Here is a 21,306-nt window from a genome sequence, read left to right on the forward strand (position 1 = left end):
GCCGCAGAGATTTGAAAAATATTTGGGTAAAACGCATAGACATAGAAAACGCATAGCAAAATCACCATAGACATGTATACTTATACGCCACATTCGACCCATCCAAAGACACATTGATGTCCGCCATATTGGAACAGTCAACATTTCAGATGCTGTTGTCACTCACAGTAAGCAATCAAACGCTGCGTCCGAAATCGCCTACTGTCCGAGTAGGTACTACATTTAAATTTACTTTGTGATTATTAAAGGGTTGGTGTTTTAGCTCAAAATACCCCACAGATATTTTTATATAGCATGTTAAAACTGTCACTTTTTGAGGGTGAGCAAAAACGCAGTTCCTTTAAATGCAAATGAGCTGCTGCTCCCCGCACAGAGGGCGGAGCTTCAACAGCTTGTGTCCTTTTACCTCACAAAGACACGCACTGAAAATTTGGAGAGACAAAGATGGAGAGACTCAAGAAGAAGTGACAACATGTAGAATGCAACTGGATGTTTCTAAATGGTTAGTTGAAGAATTTATGCAGCTGATGTGGAGTTAACTATCTTCTAGTCATTGATTAGCATATTCTGTCTTGATAATCTATAAATCATGTTCCCGGGGGTGGGGTTTATGTAAATTTTCGGGTTAGTGATGTCACTAACCCGGGAGGAATGTCGTGTAGTCCCTACCAGCCGCTTGTTGTAGTCCTTAAAAAACGATTTCTTTCAAATCAAATATCTTCCTTTGCTTTGACCTTTGAGCATTGTAACTTTGCAGATGTTGTTTATGCTCAAACAGCAACCTTACACACTAACTAAGTTAGAAAAGTGAAATCATAATCAACCACCCCTTTAAAAAAAGGATGCTATATATAGTATGAATATAGGTATTATGAATGAAATTTGGATGTACTACATCCGCCATGTTGTTACTGTCACGTGACCTACAAGGGTCAGTTGGGTCGCTTCACTGCCATCCATAAATTCTCTCCTGTGGCCTCACGGGATAGTAAAGCGTCCACTTTTTGCCTACTTTTCGAATACTATGTACTACATAGGCTCTTTTGACATAGGCCTACTGTTTTTCAGACGCAGCTAATGAGTTTTTGTAAAAACTGCTGAGATTAAAATTCCCGAAGAAATGGGATAACCTTTCACAGGTGAGAATGTGTTGGTTTGTGTTTTTATATGGATTATCTCAATATTACAGGTTTTTATGGTAACTTGGCAAATATGGTAACTTTTTAATGTCATGTTAGCTGACATTTGCGTCTTGTGTTTGTTTAGCAAAAACATCTGCTGTCCTTTGCAGATATAGATATTCATATATGCATATAACTACGATTGCAGACCCACAGTCAACTTTCTCTTGAGTGTTCACGGATCGACTTTGGCCATTCCAATATGGCGGACGGCTTACATATAGCGGCCCACAGAAACAGCCGCTAATGAGGAATCTATGTATGTATATGGATGGACACGTGAGTGATCTTCAAAGATGGCCACCGTGTGAAATGACTAGCCTTCAAGGGACTTTGCCAATAATCTGCATCCTTATTAAGGGGTAAATAAGGTACAAAGGTGTCTCTTTAAGGGTACTGACTCAGTGACAAGTTTTTGCACCCCTAAATGTACAACTTTTGCACATTTTTTCTGACAGTGAAGGGGAGCCATCACTTCACATCTGACATTTGTAGAGAAGTTGCCCTGAGTAAAGTAACAACTACCTGTGAACACATCCTAGTGTATCCACTGCCTTCGAAACGCTTTGACCCAATGTCAATATAAAACCCCCTGTTAACTCAAAAAGACAGGAAAGAAGCAGATCACAGACATTCACCAACTTCTTACTCCAGGGCCCGGATCTGAGGGGAAGGAGGGGCTGAGATTTGAGTCTTTTCCGTGAAAGCAAGGAGGCCGTTAAGACGGTATTAAAAAAGGAGAACCATCAATCCATCCTTCATCTCCACATTGGCAGGTGAAGCCACCGATTGCAACTACAAATCCTTTGCAGCTGAAGCAGCCAATCAAAAGTCACTGAGGATGCTGATGTCAGCAAACTCCTGGCGGTAACGGAAGGAGTACATGCCCAGCAGGAAGGCCCATTTAAGAGTCATGAAGCTCCACACGGCCGACAGATAGAAGCTCTTGGGGTCAGTTAATGCTGAAGACAAAAACAAACAGAACGGATTACAAATTACACTATTCCATTATTACGGATTTTGTGTGGGGGAATATTTCATTTCGACAAAGCTGTCCATGTGAAGGTACTTACACTGCTTTTCTAAAACGCCTAGAGTTATGAAGGTGGCAAAAGCAGCAACAGCCAGGAGGGAGAAGACAGAACTAACAAACATGAAGAACTTGAGTCCCTTCAGCCATGTGCGCCAGTAGTCCTGAATGTACATAATGTGAGTGACCAATGCCCAGAGTGCCAGAACGCCTGTGGATTTAAACACATAACATACGCACATCATGAGATTAATAAAGTATCTACCTAGCCATCTATCAAAGGTTTATCCAGTTATAAAACATTCAGCAAATATAATTGTTGGGACCCAAAAGACAGACCATTTTTTTGGCTATTTCCATTTTTATAAATAATATCCATATCAGCATAACAATTTGAGTGAATATTCAAATAAAATTCAAAAAGTGAAAACAAAATCAAGTGCACAAACACTGCTTATTTGATTCGTTGGTGTTAAATACTTAAATATACATTATTAAATATTGTTGATTAATATTATTCTTTTTAACATTTCTGTTTATTCAATGACTTTTGCAGCGCACTGCATGTAGCCTACTTTGTGTTTCTTTATTCGTCTCTCTGTCTGCGTACAAATGGTCAAATATCTGCATATTTATGGGTTATTAATTCCAAACTCAATCTAAGAATAGAGCAGACAGATTTTTTTTAAATAAATAAATGCGTTAATATAATCACCAGTGATATCTAACTGTTATATTGGAAATGCAAACCCTTCCACAGCAGACTTATTTTACACAATGTGACAGCAGATCGTGTCAACCGCATAGAACCGCAAGAACACACACCAGATTTAAAAATCAAGACAGTAAAAGAAACACGATGTGAAATCTTTATATTTGACAGTGGACGTGTGAAGGCTGTGGCCTTGAGTTTATTTACAGACCTGATAATCCGCCCATCGCCGCCGTCCACGGTTGTTTATAAACCACATTCCACACGATAAACGCCGAAAACCCCACCAACATGCCGAATGTGGCATAACCTACACTAATGTAAATTCTGTTTGGACCCATTAAAGATGTATAAAGTACCGCAATAAAGCTGTAGGAAGAGGCTGGACAGAACGATTACACCATCGATGAGGGATTATGCAACTCACCGCTGCTTATTCGTAAACACGACTTTAAGACCCGGAAGAGCTCCGCGGATCACCAAAGCAACCATCAACAACCTCGCAGTCCCGGATGTGTAGTTCAACAAAACGTTTTATTAGATTCAAATATGCATTTAAACCATAGACTGTAAGATTTAAACCAACAAAATATTTGCTATATCATATCACGGAGTCATAACATTATGTAATACATTTAGAATTGTATAAATAGTTCTCCTTACTCATAATTACTGTAATTTCATAAGTAAACATTGGCAACTCACAATGTGAACTCGTGTAAACTTCATGTTTACTCGTGAAAAATACATTTACAGGCTATGCATGCTCATTAAATACTTATTGTTTATTTTAGATAATTACAGTATAACCAAATAAATAGCCAAATAAATAGTATTGCAAAATAATAAAATATTTATGAAATGTGGTATGCACCTATTTTTGCATAAGACAGCCAGCCTATAACTTTATTTTCTTTCTAGGCCTAATGCAGAATAAACAAACAAAAGGTGATAATCTAAAACTGAGGAAAAGTGTGTAGAAAAAATGTATTAATTTACCAATAAATGCTGCGTTAGAGCCAATAGTGTTTCTCAACCGGTGGGCAGGGAACCATAGGGGGCTGAAGGATGACATAAATTATTCAAATGATTAATTTAATTAATTTAATGAATAAATTCATCAAAAAACAGTACCATAAAATGGAGACATACTATTTCTTTATTTCATTTCTCCTCAATAACTATTGTTTCCCAGTTTCTTATTAGAAAAAATAAAATAATTCATAATTATACCAAAAATACTTTTATTTGAAAATTGTGTTGAACAATGGGTCTTTAAAGATTGAAAATCACTGCATTAGACAATGTTACACAATTCTCTCGTTGTTTGTGCAGCACGGAAGATGGTGGTTTTAATCAGTTTGATCTTTGCAGTGGTTTTCATCTGAAACTCATTCTCAGAGCTCGACAGTAATCGTGCCACAAACTCAATTCAAAAGTAGGTTATAAAACCTGCTGGAAGTGATCATCATTATTCCATTGCAGAATAGAAGAAATGCTATACCCAGAATTTATCACTGCTGACATCATTCACAAATTTTCCCTCGCGACATTCTCTCTATTGTCCGTCAATCATATGCATACACAAAATGACATGCCTTTAGGTACTATATTTAAAATACACAGTCAATTAAAAATGAGTAATTAAACAAAAAGTGATCATATAAAAACTGAGATTATTAATTCATTAGCAGCACAGCACTTTATTTTACAGTCCTATTCCCCATGTACATACTACTTATAATTATGATAACTGGGTAATAAGGTACTAACCCTGAACTTACCCCTAAACCCAAACTTATGTTTTTACAGTACCTTATTTTACCAAATACGTTCAAATAAAGTGCGACCCAACAGTATAAACAGAACAGAAACAGAACAGAGTCAGATTCTCAAAATCTCAAGTGTTAACCATGAGCACAACATTTTTGTGAAGATGCTGATGCACATGTAAACAGAATGAAAGTCCAGAAGTGAACTAAATCAAGGGGTCACAGATGTACTTTGACCTCATTTCCCCCAGTCACCATTCATAATTGAAATATTATGGCTTTTAATTCTAATTCGAGGAAATGGAAGACAACAAGTGTCACCGAGCTTCTAGACACACCTTCTTAAGTCAACCTTTGTGAAATAAACACCAGGCCAAATTTTATGTCACCAATGAGAGTGCAGCAGGAAGCCGGTAACCCGCGTGGCTTCAGCGAATCAAAACTCAGTGGTTTCCTCTGTCTGCTTCACAGGCAACAGAGACACACAAATATATCAAGATCAAGAGAAAGGAAAAAGTCATACAGAGACAGATACATCGCAAGACAAATTAGTATTTGGCGCTCTCCTGAAAGACAAGAAAGACAAGATATTGGACAAGGATTTGGAGAAATGAACACATCAGATATACCAGGTAAGTGTGTTTGTGAAATATATCACTGAAAGATGCAACCACATTTACTTTGTGATTATGTGTAACCTTGCACTCTTAGATAAAGGTTCTTTATTGGCATTGATGGTTTCATGAAGAAGCTTTAACATCCCTTTTCATTGCACAAAAGATTCTTTATAGTGGAAAAGGGTTCTTTAGATTATTAAAATGTTCTTCACACTAAGACAGATTGTCACACTTACTGAAATGTTCTTTAGGAAACCTAAAATGGTTCTTAATTGCTTTGAAAGACCCCTTTTAAGAGTGTAAGGAGATATTAATACCTTATTGATCCTGAAAAATGACTTTAGTTAGATAATAATTAGATCATCATAGTTTTTGATTAGTGTTATATGTAAGGTTTAATTAGTTAACTACATTAGTTAACATGAACTAATAATGAACTGTGCTTAATCTTTAATGCTAATTTCAACATTTATTAATACATTTTTAAAATCAAAAGTTGTGTTTTTTTAACATTAACTAATGCACCGTAAAGTAACATGAACAAACAATGAACAGCTGTGTTTTTATTAACGTTAACAAAGATGAATAAATACTGTAACAAATGTATTGCTCATAGTTAGTTTGGTAACACCTTATTTTAAGGGGACAGTTACACGTTATTATATGTATTTACTATAGTAATAACAGTAAATTAGGCATGATTACAGGTAACTAACCCTAAACAAAACCCTAACCTTAACTCTATAGTAAGTACAGTTAATTAATATTAAAAGAGTCCCTAAAATAAAGAGTAACCGCTAGTTAATGTTAGTTAATGCGTTAACAAATGAAACCTTAAAGTGTTACCAGTGTTTTTGACTAATTTCAAACACATTTAGAATAAAGTTCATTTAAAGGTGTACATGACACACGGGTACCTGTCTACAAAATATTTGACAGTGCTGATAGAAGAAAATAGGCAGATTTGCCTACATTTATCCTGAAACATGAAACAGACCGCAGTCCAAAAGTAGCTGTTTTACAACATGTGGCTAAAATTGTGTCTCAAATTGGTTACAATGTTGCCGTGTATGTGTATTTAAAGATCTTCAGTCAATCAGACAACTGTCGGAAATTCTGTGGGTCAGTGATTCATTGTGATGCTGGGAAAGTTGAGCGGCTTGTAGGTGACAGGTGGGCACGAGAGAGCGAGAGAGAGAGAGAGAGAGAGAGAGAGAGAGAGAGAGAGAGAGAGAGAGAGAGAGTGAGAGAGGGAGAGAGAGAGAGAGAGAGAGAGAGAGAGAGAGAGAGAGAGAGAGAGAGAGAGAGAGAGAGAGAGAGAGAGAGAGAGAGAGAGCTGTGAACTTGCAGAAGCCCCCAAATAGCTCACAGGAAGCAACACGATGTGGCCGGGGGAGAAGGTGTGCAGTTAAAACATCTCTCTGTCTTTTCTCCATCTCCCTCCCAATGCTTTCATCGCTTCATATATCACTGGAGTTCCAATATAAACAATATTTCCTTCCTCCATGGGCGCTGAGCTGGTATGGGAAGGAAAGGCTGATTTGGAATGACAGGATTTATGAGCATGTAAAATCACACAGTGTTCTGGAACTACGGATGGATGGGCAAGAAACCGAAACTTCATGCACATGATGTGCGAAGCTCCAGATTCCAGTGTGCAGGACATTATTGTGTGTGATTTTTGTTTCATTTTTTAAAATTGTGTCTACAGGGAGCTGATGACAGATTACGAAAGGCTGTGATTTGTTGCAGGAAGACCTACACCCTTTCCCATAGGAACTGTGTGCTTTCTTACTCTCTGTGATGGGAAAGGTTCTATATTTGTAGGCTAGTACTGGTCTGCCAGTTAAAACTAGCTGTGTGTGCGTATTCTGGGTGGGGTGTTTCATGGAAATATAGAATACTAAGACTCTTAAGACATTCTGTAAAACATCTTCACAAAATTAGCTCCTATTTATCAAGTGTGTAAAATGTACTAGCTATAAACACACACTAGAGGGCACACTAAGTTCTTGTTCAAGCAAGCATCACTATTCCTTATTCTTTTGGTTATTGATTTGAACGAACCCCTAACCCCCTTAATTTTTAAAACCTTTTATGCTACCAACAATAATAAAACCTCAAATTGATTATCTGGATTAATGTTATTTTCAAATTTTCAATCACACATTAAAATATATTAAAATATCATTTTAAAACAATATGTATTTAAATATATTTGTAATAATAATAAATATAGATTACAAAGTATTAATATTAATGTAATAATTGAATAGATTATTGAACTTTTATAATAAAATAAATATACATTAAATGTATATTTAAGATAAAATACATAGGCCTATGGAAATAAATGTAATTTGAATTTAAAATAGATAGCCTATATTTAACCTTTATTCACTCTTAAAAATAAAGGGTCTTTATTGGCATCTATGGTTCCATAAACTTCCATGGAACCTTTATAGTGGAAAAAAAGCTTCTTTGGATTATTCAAATATTATTGTTCACTGAAAGGTTAGGGAATCAAAAACGGTTCTTCTATATGGCGTTGCTGTGAAAATAATGGTTCTTTTATGGCATCGCCTTTCTGAACCTTTATATTTAAGAGTGTTTTACCAGGAAAATAAAAACTATCGATATTTAAAATGTCTTTTACAAGAGTCCTGGCCAAGACATTACAAAAAAATAAGACACGATACATGAAAACAGCAAAAATGTCAATAAAATATTTAACATCACGGTCAGCTCAAACAGCGAAAAAATGTTTCTTCTGTTTCAGCTGTCCTGTCTAAGTGTCAATAGCCTATTGTCTTCAAGTACTATGTGAGTTGATCTAGATCTAAAATATATTTCGTTCTCAACGCAGCAACTATATTTAGAAAAGGCATCCACATCTTTACATCTCCACTGCACACAAACACATTTTGACCCTCTAAAACAATGGCAGACAAAGTGTCTCTTTCTATCTGATCTGAGTTAAAACTCTTTATCTCTCTTTAACTCTTTATCAGATACAAACTACCACGTTCAAGTGCCATGTGAGGGTCACATGCAGGAGAACTGGATTTCTGAGTCCTGTCATAGGCAACCACTGACACACACACACAAACATGCAGAAATACACTTTGAAATATGCAGAGAAATAGTCAGGCGCACAGTTAAAAGGAGCGATTGTGGGTCGTCTTACTTTCATTTATAGTTGCTGTGAAGTGAGAAGTACATGGAGGATATACAGTACATGCCAGTATGTTTTCGTTCTTTAAACAGATCTTGTCTGCTAAGAAGAAAAACAGATTCGGTAAGACAAATCTGATACTGTTCTGTTGAAGTGGATGCCTAGAACTCATGATCAGTGTTGTGAGAGTGTGTTAACATCAGTTCACATAGCGATGAGTTTTTTACTTGAGTGCACAAATGAGTACTTGTATAGCACTTTCCACAAATGGTACAAAATATGGCTTGACACTCAAAATAATAATACTAAAGTAATTAAAAGGAGGTACTTAAACCTGATTGAATCCTGATCACCAACCTGACGAGGTCAAACTAATATTATATAAGCGGCTGCATGTTTTCATGCTTATTTCATTTATATGAGGTTTGAAATTTTTACAATCATGTTGCCAAAATTCAGGACATTTAAAACCCTGATTTAAAAATAAATCAATATTTTACTAAATGTTTCAAATCTGGATGGATTTAGTTTGGGGTTTATCTATATGTCCTGTAAATTAAAGAAATGTGTATATTTTTTAATAGCATGTAGCATGATTGAATGGTTGAGCTTGACAAATGACTTGTTGATTGACTTAGAAAATATTTGTCAAAAAAATATTAAATGGAATGAAGTGAATTTGAATGGAATGGAATGTACTTGCCTTCTGGTCATGCTGTAAATAAAGGTCAAAATGAGGTTACTTATATTCATATGCAAAATCAATATTATATTCTTAAACAAGTTTACTTTTACAAATCAAGGTAGGAAGCAAAATATGGGACAATTTTAACTAAATATTAAATTTTGGTTGCACTTTTTTTTCAATACTTGCACACACTTACAGTGTACTTACCTATAAAGTACTGGTTAATATAAGGTAACTAGATGGGTTAGGTTTAGGGGTAAGTTCAGGGTTAGTAGCTAGTTATTCCCCAGTTATTGTAATAATAAGTACATGTACATGGGGAACAGGACTGTAAAATAAAGTGCTACCTAAATTCTTGTTAATTAGTCAGTCATTAAACATGTTTTATGACATTTAACATCAGTTAAACAAATTGTGTCAAAATCATGTTTGGCATGATTTTAACGCTTGACGTGTCCATGCAAAACATATTTAAAAAAAAAAAGTACAGATATTTAATGTTTAAAACAAACCACTTTTCATGGCAGGTTAATGTAATAGGATTTGAGCCTCTAATTCTTTTTAGTCATAGAACATCAAAATGTACCATTCATGGAATGTGCAATATACTTACATCTCACACAACTTTGTCAAGCTCATGTTGAAACACCGACTGCTTTAGCTCCAGCAGTTTTGGAGAAAGATGTTGGTTTTGTGGGTCTGTTTGTGCAGTGCTGCCAGACAGAGATAATATTACTCAGGGCAACAGTTGAGAAATATTTTGAGGCCCTCTTGGAAGGTAGAACAGGGACAAGCTTCCAAAAACTGTGCTAATTCAAGGAATCTTTGCAACCACTCATTACATTACGTTACAACATATCACACATAATCATTCATTACTCACAGCCAGGAGTTTAGCATAACACATTATCACATAATTAAAGCGGTTAGTGTTAAACCAATGTTCCGAACTAATTTAGCGCAAAAACTGTGAGACCTAACACACAACTTTTCTGTTGCTGTGTGTGTTTCTCCAAAGCTTCACATATCATTGTAATGCCCAATTAACATGCATATGAAAAATAGCAGCAACATACTGGTATTCCACTATTTTGGATTGAGGAGTGGAACTGAAAAACTCCCAAAAACAGTCTAGTGACTCTGTGTTGTTATATTTCACTTCTCCAGGAAGGGAAGATACTCCTGAAACAATAGCCGGGGTCTAAACAAATATTATGTAATGTTCCCTGACCTCCAGCCACATGGGCATGCTCAGACTGGGACAGGTTTAAGATCGCCCCCAACGTGACCTGTGGGTATAGGGAGGACGTACAGTATTGCCCACGTTGGGATGATGCTTATTGAAGTGAATGACACTCATTCCTCAAAAAAGTAATACATTTTGTATTAAAGGGGTGGTATAATGCGCTTTTCACAAGATGTAAAATAAGTCTCTGATGTCCCCAGAGTGTGTAGGCCTATGTGAAGTTTTAGCTCAAAATACCCCACAGATATTTTTATATAGCATGTTAAAATTGTCACTTTTTAAGGGTGAGGAAAAACGCACCGTTTTTGTGTCTGTCCCTTTAAATGCAAATGAGCTGCTGCTCCCCGCGCAGAGGGCGGAGCTTCAAGAGCTTGTGTCCTTTTTTGAAAATTTCAAAACGTTTAGCCTTTTTATGTTCAAACCGGAGTCAGAAAGATGGAGAGACGCGAGAAGAAGTGACAACACCATTTCTGAATGGTTAGTTAGGGAATTTATGTAGCTTATGTGTCGTTATCTTCTAGTCATTGATTAGCATATTCTGTCTTGATAATCTATAAATCACGTTCCCGGGGGCGGGGTTTATGTAAATTTTAGAGTTAGTGATGTCACTAACCCGAGTGGAATGTTGTGTAGTCCTAACCAGCCGTTTGTTGTAGTCCTTAAAAAACGATTTCTTTAAAAGAAAATATCTCCCTTTGCTTTGAACTTTGAGCGTTGTAACTTTGCAGATGTTGTTTATGCTCAAACAGAAACATTACACACTAACTAAAGTTAAAAAAGTGAAATCATAATCAACCACCCCTTTAATACAAATCTTTAGTCTTGGACACCTGGTTTAGTATAAGTGCTGTTTCAATCCTTATAATCCTTAATATTTTGGCATTGCAGCATTGCTCCAAATATATAGTTATTTTTGTAATGCATTTTACATGTTATTATTTGGGATGCATGTGTCAGGGTGTTGCTGCACATGCAGTTACTGTATGATGTTTCTTTTCAGTTAGGATGCAGTTGCTAGACAGTGCAATAGATTTTGGAACAGAGCTAGAGTTTCTATATTTGGGAACAACTTACAATAAACAGTAAGCAAATACTTTCCATCAGAGTTCACAATATCCATCCACTGGGTTTTGTGGGAGTCATGAGATCTCACAAATCATAAGCCTGAGATATAACATGATGTAACAGTAAAAGGAGAGCAGATTGAATCAAACAGCACTGACTTCCTTTCTTTCTTTACTTGTGTCTCCTCAGAGGCTCCAGCAGCAGTCATGTGTTCGGCAGACACAATCTTCCGGTCGTCTCTACGCTCGTCCCTGGAACAGGTACAGAATAAAGATTTCTAACTTAGTGTATGTGTCTTATGTGGGGTCAGAGTATCTTTATAAAACATAAACTCAACTATGAATTGCTTTTTTACTTTGTATTGGGATAATTCATGGTTATCTCATGCACCAACTCTAAATCAACACAGCAACCCCATTTTGCTACATTGTAAACATTCAAAACTTATTTTGAAAAGGGGGAAGTGTGTTCAAATCTCAAAAGGATTTTAAGCAAAGCTGGGAAATCTAGTGCTACAGTTAACTTTTAATTAACTGTTTCACTCCAACCTTGGCACCTGCATCAGTAAGTAAGGTGGGTTATGGACACGCCCCCTGATCCTCAACCCCTCAAGGTTTATCATGCAGCTGGAACACACAGATAAGAGAGCTGAAGGAGAGACAGAGTGTGTTATTGAGTCAAACGCATTATTTTTCCTGCTCTAGCGTTTCTTTCACTGCTTGATGCAGAGGTCTGTAATGCTAAGTTCTACATATCTGGATGCAGACGGAATAATCCTTCAGTCTATGAGACTACGTAAATGGAAAGCTGTGTTTTGTTCCACTTCATAATCTTCTTTTCTGTCTCTTAAAATGTTTATTGCTATAATGTCCAGACATTTTATTATGCTTAAGAGATTATTCATTCATGCACAATCAAATGTTTAGATATGTATTTTGTATATTTTAATGTACAGTCTGTACAATATGAAAAATATGAAAGCTGTCACAGTCTTAGTACCTTATTTACCCCTTAAAGGGATAGTTCACTTTGAAATTAAATTTTGGTATGTTTTAGCTTACCTCAAGGGCATCCAAGATGTAGGTGTCTTTGTTTCCGCAGTAGTTTCAATTTTGATATTTTTAGGTCAAACCGTTCTTGTCTGACTGTCATATCATGCAGGTCTATGGTCACGGTCTCAAAGAGCATGCACAGAGTCCAAATTAAAACAATTCCCCATCGTCCAAATTAAACAATTCCCCATCGTAAGTACACATTGATGGCCTAAGACACGAAACGAGCTGTTTGTGTGAGAAAACGAACAGTATTTATATCGTTTTTACCTCTTGTACACTTTCCGGCGCTTACGCAGACTTAGCCAGAACGCGCGCACACGTCACACACCAGGAAGCGCGCGCGCCCTCAGATCACTTGGACGTGGTTGTGTAGAGATAAAAACGATATAAATACTGTTCGTTTTCTCACACAAACCGCTCGTTTTGTGTCTTAGTCCATCAATGTACTTCCGATGGGGAATTGTTTAATTTGGACTTCTCTGTGCATGCTCTTTGAGGTGGTGACCATAGACCTGCATTGTATGACTGACAGACAAGAACGGTTTGACTTAAAAATATAAAAATTGAAACTACTGCGGAAACAAAGACACCTACATCTTGGATGCCCTTGAGGTAAGCTAAACATACCAACATTTAATTTCAAAGTGAACTATCCCTTTAAGGCTACATATTAGTACCTTTTGAAAGGGTGCTGCCCCAGTGACAGCTTTTGTACCCTTTTTTCTGAGTGTATAGTTCACATTCATATTTGAATGTACATAATTTACTGATCTGTTAAGCATTATATGCAAGCGTACAGTTTCCATGTTTTAAATATTATATTTAGTCACTGTAACGACTATGGTACAACCATATTCAATACATTGTTATTTTAGCATCATTTAGATAGGCTACTATTGTTACATTTTTTATTAGTATTTTGATTTTGACTTTATTTTATTTTATTCTTATTTAATTTTAGTTAAAGTTGTAGCAATTTATTGTGTTTTTGACATTTTTATTAGTTTGTGTTTTTAACCCTATATATAGAATTTTTAATTATTTTAGTACATAAACTACATGAAAACAAGAAATGTTGCCATGGAAACTAGCTGAAATAAAATAAGTTTATATTTCATCATATGTTTAAAAGTTAACATTAGGCCTACATTTATTTCATGTAACAAAATGTATTTAATGGTTTTAGTTAAAGAAGTTTTGGGGCTTTTAGTATGCATATGTTAACCTTACTGTTATCTATAAGCTAGTGTGCTCCAAAACAATGACAAAATTCGCATTTAGAAGTGTACCCACATTTCCCACGAAGTGAATGTCATTAGGAACTTTTTCCATGATTATTTCAACCAAAGAATAAACACCAAGCGAAAACAAAAGACTATATATACGATAGTAAAGTTCGTTAGATACATTTTGATGTAAACAAACACCTGCGGAAATCAAAGCGTACGCTGATTAGTTTAGTGAAGTATGAGGCGCGCGCCGTGACAGGGGCGGGAGCGGGAGCGGGAGCGCGCAGGCTCGTCTCTGACAGCGAACAGCAGGTTTTTTAATGGCATTCGCACTCGCAGCCTGGACTCACACGCACGTAGGAATGCAGCGTGGAGGTCGGGTTGTCTTTAAGCAGGGACTGTCAAATCCTTATTGGAGATGTAGTTTTCGCCATGTGTTGCTGCAACAGATGATCTCTAAGTAAAATAATTTGTGAGACATCGGACTTGACTGAAACATGCATCTCTTTCGGAGTTGTAATTACCGAATCTTTCCCGATCGCTGTTCCAATGAAAAAACACCTCAGATCCGGGGAATCAGCTGGGTAAGTGGGCATATAATAAATAATAATAAACATGCAGAATTGTTATTCAAGAGAGAGAGAGAGAGGGGGGGGGGGTTATGAAAACTTCTAGGCTATTATCTGGTTATTCAACGAAATATGTGCTTGTTTGAAAAGGTTTGAAACGATTTGAAACATTCTTTCAAATAATTTTTAAATGTTAATCAATTATAGTGTGAGAATATGTTGCTTTAAAAACCTTTCAATTTTGATTTAAAATGCCAAAAGTTATCGTTATTTAAAGTTATTTAAAAAAAAAAAAGTTTATAATAGGCTACATTAGAAAATATTAGGTGTCTGCTTTTCATCGTTTACACATATTCACAAAAGGCACCCTTTTCTTGAAATAACTCAAAAAATATTCTATTTTTGAATGTTATGGTGCAATTTTCTCATAGCTCCATATAATAAAGTGCATTGTGTATCAGGATGTGTGAAGTGTTAATGGCATTGAAACTCAATGCCAAATGATGTAAATCCAGAGACACTTAGAGTCCCCCAGACATTGAACATGACCCCAAACAGCCGGAGCTTTTAATTTTTGTTGTATATGTTTTTGTGTTTACATGTTGTTAAAGGGTTAATCAAGGATGAGTTATTTATAGCGTATTGTTCATTGTCCATCTTAAGGTTTGTTCCCTTACGGTTTGGAAAAGAATGTGCACAGGAAGACCCACACCAGTATAGACCTTAGTGAACAATAGTGAACTTTAGTGAACTACAGAGTAATTCTCTTATAATGAGCATGTTTTCCCAAAATGAAGGATCTAAATTCAAAAAGACTCTCTTTTAGATTACATTCATTTCTGGTTTTGATCATTTGGCTTTCATGTCAATATCAAAAAGAAAATACTCAAAACACGAGATCAGGAAACATAGGGCACTGTGTAAACCTTACGGGTGATTTCCCATTTCCATATTAAACACTATTTACTTGAACATACACTTTCATACTTATTCAAATGCACTTTAAACAGATGCTCCAATCAGGAAACTGTTTCTGCACTGATGATTGTTAGTTGTCGTGGAGCAGTGGTCTTTTATGTCGAGACCCAAATGTCCCTGTCCTATACATTCCAGCAATAAGGGTCGTGACTCAGGATGAAATACCTCACATTGCACAAGGACCCCCTAAGAAAGAGATAAAGAGGCTCATTTAAAGAGAATGTGTTATGTCAATGTGCCACGGTCTGCACTCCATCAGGGTTGGAATGGGGTTTTTTGTCCTACCTGAAATTTTTGTAGTATATTTTGTCCCAGAGTTTAATTGAAAACCACCGAACCTCAGCCTGAAACATCTGTCTAAGACCATCCTGCATTCATCATACTATGATATATTTGTGTCGACCACATAAGTAGGGTTCTTATAAGAGTTTCTAAGATAAATGGCAAGTCGTATTTAATTTATTTATGATTTGTTTTTACTGCCATGAAGCTTGAGATGCAGTCATTTTATCTAAATCTTATAAGACTTTGGATAATGTAAAGCAAATTAAATGCATGTCTGACAGCAATGATACACTCAAAAAAAAATGCAGGGTTGTTTTAACCCAAATTTGGGTCAAATATGGACAAACCCAGCCGTTGGGTTCACCTTTTAAATGACATTTTGGTTTGTCCATATTTAACCCACATTTGGGTTAAAACAACCCTGCGTTTTTTAGAGTGTATCTATCTATCTATCTATCTATCTATCTATCTATCTATCTATCTATCTAGGAAATGAAGGCACTTGTCAATAGGATTTGACGATCAGGTGATCTCAGACACTTCCCAGCACCGTCATTAGACATAGAGTCAATATCTTTGTGTAATTTCCCTCTCGTACCGGAGCATGTGATCGTACCGGCTGTAGTTTCACTCTACACAGTTTACTCAGTCAACAGAGATCTCCACGCTGGCTAACCTTATGCAAAGGTAAATCAAGCATGAGGATGCAGTGAACCTGACCACCTGAGGATCATCCAACCATTTTTACTGTCTATTGCTGCAGTTGAAAGGGAAACCAAGCAGGGAAAATGCTGAGGGAAAAAAAACAAAAAAACAAATCAGCTTATCCTCATAAGATCTTTTTGAGAAATGATACATCGGCCTTAAATGTTGGCACTGTTGACTCAAAGCTGATGCGTTTTCTGTAGGCGTCTTCTGTATTACCTCCCTGCGTGGTGTGGTGTAGTGTAGTGCTTATAAGAATAGTCAAAAATCATTTACTCACCCGAATGTCGTTCCAAACCCGCATGGATGACTTTCCTCTGTGGAACACCAAAGGTGATGTTTAGCTCAAACTGGTCTTGTTTAGTGGAATCCTATTGGTTTTGAATGACATTAGCGTTACTAAATCATGATAGAACTATCCCGAACAGAGCAAGAAAGGAGAACGCCTTAAGTATTATCATAATAACCATGAGCCATTGTAATTGTAAGCGACCTTTCAAGCAGGAGAAAGCAAAAAGATTAGTTTTCACAAAACCTATAAAGATACATTATCAGGGCAAGCCCATAAAGAGCAGGATATGCTTCTTAATGCTTCACAGAATTAGTCAGCTGATGCTGAGTAACACCTGCCATGGGAACAGAGGCTGACAATGCCTCATAAAAACAGAGTTATGGACTCTCTGCCATATGAGCAGAAGGGAATCAGGTGGAATTTGGGCAGTTCAAGACTGTGGAGATTTTCTCTTTGTCTGAAGTCTAGAATGCTTGCAGCATCTCAACTGGTAGTTCAAGTCGGTTCACCTGGACATCATGATAATGCCCCCTGCAGCTATTTTCTAGTCGCGCAAGTACAGCTCGCGTCTGTTTGTATAAGACTGAAATCTCCAAGCTTGCATTTCAGTAACATTTCAAATCAGAGATAAAATCTGACAACAATGGTATCATAAAATAACCAGGCTAAAACGGCTCAGTTTCATTCGTGATTCTTTCTTTTTTTTCCTTTTTTTTTATGTAATAATTGCATTGGTCATTAATGGTATATGATTTGGTTCTTTCCAAATGTGTCAAGGTTTTAGGCAGATAGTAAAATTTGTCCATACAATACTTAACATATGCAATAGTGAGGTTTTGACAGTTAAACAGAGCTGAGAATACTACACTCTGGTTGATAGCTGATAGCAAAATAAAATTGTTTGGACGGAATTTTTAATAAACTTGCATGGAAAGAGCATGAGGTGTTTATGGCATTGTGAATGACATGCCAATTCTGTGGCACGCAGAATCCATGTGGTCCTCTTGGTTATCCACCTGTACAATGAAATATGATATGATTAGGGTTGCAAAATTATGGGAATTTTCAAAGATGGAAACTTTCCATGGGAATTAATGGGAATTTAAGGGAATTAACAGGAATTTATGGGAATAAACGGGAATAAACTGGGAATTTTCAAAGTTGAGGGTTGGCTCTTCATAGGGAACTTAAATATAGTTGAGGAAAGTATATTTTAGCATAATCTTGACTAAAACAAACAGATGCCATTCAAATACACTTGAATATCCATGCTATTCCTCAATCACATGCACATAGCACACTGCTTACTGCATGGCTATTGAGACCACACCCCCTACTGGCACTGTGCATGCCTACATCACATGTACAGAAGCCCAAAGCACAAGACTATTGAAGGCACACATTTGAGCCTGTGGACTAAACAAAGTTTTGATGATATTATGGGGAAATATATTTATTAAATGTTTAAATTGCAAATATCACGTACAAATGTATTCATCTAGTAGATAGCAAGCTGATAAGTTAGATGCTAAATAAGCTAGCATAACTTTATTTACCACATAACTAAGTAGGGCTGGGCGGTATGACGGTATATATCGTTACCGTGGAAGAAAATGTCAACCGTAACAGATTTTTTTATTCCGTGTATACCGCAACATGTAAATAAGTAGGCGTGGTTAACTCGCGTGCAGCGTGCGTGAGACTGAGACACTGATATTTGTCAAAGAAACATGAAGAAAGACCAAGAGGATCCACAAAAGGAATTACGTTTTCAAAATGAACGTGATATTTTCGGGGGGGAAGGCGCAGAAGTCAACTAGAGCAGTGCAGCACACTGAAAGTTTAGAGAGACGCACATGCTCGCAACGGGGTTTACTTGACAACAAGTTCATATATCAATATTCTAACGAATAGAAATAACCTTAAATAATGTATCTACCCGTCTCTTATGTGTACAGTTACTTTCAGAGTGGACGCGCAAGCGGTTGCCGTGGTAATGAATATTTCCAAAATTCCCCAGCTTAACTTCCCATGGAAATTTACCGGAAATTTTCCGCCCCTTTGCAACCCTAGATATGATGCATTATCCAGAGATAACCCTATAGGTCAGATCATTTCAGAATCAATAGCTAAAATGCATCTGGCCATCTAAATCAATAGTGGTTAACAGCTTAACAATAAATATTTAAACGCAGTTCATCCATAATTCTCTCTTCAGTATTGATGCTCTAATTTCATCATGTAAAGGAGAGAGACGCTTTTCTTGCCTCTTGATTGCAGACAGAGATCAGAGCTGATGGCGACTGTTGTTAGTTAATAGCTGGACACAGAACCAAAAACTCAAGAGTGCCTCTTGAGCAGGAATCCCATCAGATATGCATGATTACAACCTGTTCATTCTCAAGGATGTGGTCCAGTTCAGCTGGTTGAAATCACTCGAATGTGTCCGTCCTCTTTTTAAAGTGTCATTTCAGTGACTTGTATTTTCAATGACATAATGGGCATTAAAGGAACAGTTCTTGCAGAAATGAAAATTGTCATTATGAGTCTTGTATAGCAGCATTGTCATTGTCGTTTGTCTGACAGTCCTAAAGTAATACATTATTGACCAGACATTACACAGTTCTGATGAATACACACTGATATTTTATATATATATAATTGAGACATTTAGTTATTAATATATGTGACTTTGGACCACAAAACCAGTCACATGGGTCAGTTTGTTGAGATTTGAGATTTTGAGAATTTTTACAAATTGAATTTTTGGCCGAGATATTTTTTGGCCATATTTGGCCGAGATATAACTATTTGAAAATCTGGAATCTGAGGGTGCAAAAATATTGAAACATTGAGAAAATCGACTTTAAAGTTGTCCATTTATGTTCGTGATTGTGCTGCATTCACTCACAAAAATAAATGTTTTGTGATCCAGGGTCACATATACATAATAGGATATTATTTTTATATTACTTGCAAACATTGTATTATAAAATATTTTTATTTAATTTTTAAATGTTTAATATTTCCACAAAATGCAAATTAGCCGTATTTAATTAGTCTTCTATAGTGTAAAATAATGCCCTTATCTACCCCATTGTTTAATGTTTTGCATTTTGCACAACACTCAGTCAAGCAAGTTGTATTGTAAAGACAAAGGCTCAACTTCTGTCCTTCCTCCACATCACAAACTTATAGAGCCAAACATTCCTCTTGAATTCTTGTGTGAACCTTAATTACATTATTGCTGTTAATTAGTCTTGCTGAGAGGGAGGCAGGTGGCAAAGATCATGTGCAGGGCTAGTGTCAAATACCATACATGACGGCATTAGCATGGCATGTCTTCTGACATTCTTTACTCCGTGTTTTAATATTTTTGACGCTGTACATGAGGGACAAAATGGCATTTTGCCAGTGGCAGATTGATTTAATAACCTCTATAATACTTTGAAACTAGATTTTGACATGTTGTGACTGGTGCTTGTCTGTGCAAAATAGGCCGCCACAACGCTGTAGTCTGCACTGCAGTGTCAACTCTTATCTTTAACACTTTTTCTCTCTCTGTTTTTCTCCTCACAGACACCTCTGCCAGAAGCTGTGGATACACAAGACACCATCAAACAGGTATGACGGTCTTTGAACAGCGGCCTGGGTTTAGTATACGTTAACAAGCCTTAAAGGGAGAGCTCACCCAAAAATATATTTTTTGTTATTACTTAGGGGCCGTTTACACGACACTGTTACAACTAGTAAAAACTGAAAACTTTTTATGGCCATTCATTTACACAACAACACCATTTTGGGGGGGCAAATGCAAACTTTTGAAAAGGCCTTTCAAAGTGCAAGTTTTTGAAAATGATATGGTTATTGTCTCAGTGTAAACTGCAAAAACGTGAATTTGTGAAAACGGTGACTTTGCGTGCGTATTACGTGTTCAGTCTATAGGCACGTAGTGTTTCTTTTCAAATTGACTTTGATAACTACTGGCCTGACAGCATAATACAGCGTTTTTAATAGTTTTCACGGATCTGTGTGAACGGAGATCGTTTCTACAACGCTGTCGCCTGTACGTAAATGCAAATATTTCCATTTTTAGTACATTGCTGTCATGTAAATGTACCCTTAAGGGGGTCGCACACCGGAAGCGCAGCTCAGCGCAGCGCCGCGCAGCGCCACGTCTTTTAAATTCGAACACATTATTCTCTATGAGAGTACACACACCGGCGGCGTCTGTCCGCGGCGCCCAGCAACGGCTTAGGACCGTGTTCAAAATCCTGCCGCGCCACAGAGCGCCATTTACATAGTTTTATATTAAATTTACATTTATGTGTCTCAAATCGTAGTTAATGTATATACAGACTTCACCCTGTGCTGCAATATACATTTAGTTTTATATTTATTTACAGAAATCAGAAAATTGCTGATGTTATCGGATTTTCAGGTGAGAGTTGTCCTAGACGTGGCGCGGCGCGGCGCTGAGCTGCGCGTCCGGTGTGCGACCCCCTTTAGTCACCCTCATGTCGTTCCAAACCATTTGACTTTCTTCAGTGGAACACAAAAGGATCATTTTAAAACATTTTTCATGCATTTACAATAAATGGAGACTGAAACTTCAAAGAGTAGACAAAAGCACCACAAAAATATGGTAAAAGCAGGCCATATAACTCATTCACTATAATCCATGTCTTCTGAAGCCAAATGATAGCT

General features: G+C 36.7%; 2 protein-coding genes across 4 annotated transcripts in view; one reads left to right on the plus strand and one right to left on the minus strand.

The window, feature by feature from the left end:
• Positions 1-175: 175 nt before the first annotated feature.
• On the minus strand, positions 176-3,370 carry slc48a1a (solute carrier family 48 member 1a). The gene is made up of 3 exons (XM_079850144.1): positions 3,135-3,370; positions 2,255-2,422; positions 176-2,143 (listed from the first exon to the last, which is right to left on the minus strand). Exons 1-3 carry the CDS (start codon positions 3,262-3,264, stop codon positions 2,007-2,009), a joined length of 435 nt encoding a protein of 144 aa, XP_079706270.1. The 5' UTR covers positions 3,265-3,370; the 3' UTR covers positions 176-2,006.
• A 1,796-nt stretch (positions 3,371-5,166) lies between these two features.
• Positions 5,167-21,306, plus strand: part of rapgef3 (Rap guanine nucleotide exchange factor (GEF) 3) — a 39,818-nt gene continuing 23,678 nt past the window's right edge. Inside the window, exons 1-3 of one of the 3 annotated variants that reach the window (XM_079850146.1) lie at positions 5,167-5,327; positions 11,676-11,746; positions 20,179-20,223. In XM_079850146.1, coding sequence (XP_079706272.1) covers positions 5,306-5,327; positions 11,676-11,746; positions 20,179-20,223 — 138 coding nt within the window. In that variant the 5' untranslated portion in view covers positions 5,167-5,305. Of the gene's footprint in view, positions 5,328-8,570; positions 8,611-11,675; positions 11,747-14,049; positions 14,355-20,178; positions 20,224-21,306 lie in introns of those variants that run through there. The other 2 variants (XM_079850148.1, XM_079850147.1) reach the window with 2 other exon arrangements.

Source organism: Squalius cephalus (genome assembly GCF_949319135.1).
Source record: "Squalius cephalus genome assembly, chromosome: 18".
NCBI classification, from domain to species: Eukaryota; Metazoa; Chordata; class Actinopteri; order Cypriniformes; family Leuciscidae; genus Squalius; species Squalius cephalus.

What these genes read in the sequence shown, in the direction of transcription:
- slc48a1a (XM_079850144.1), bottom strand. Translation starts at nt 3,264, where the DNA reads ATGGGTCCAAACAGAATTTACATTAGTGTAGGTTATGCCACATTCGGC. An exon ending in GGCGATGGGCGGATTATCAG is followed by an intron (nt 2,423 to 3,134) that starts GTCTGTAAATAA and finishes TTAAATCCACAG; the next exon opens with GCGTTCTGGCACTCTGGGCA. An exon ending in AGGCGTTTTAGAAAAGCAGT is followed by an intron (nt 2,144 to 2,254) that starts GTAAGTACCTTC and finishes TTTTGTCTTCAG; the next exon opens with CATTAACTGACCCCAAGAGC.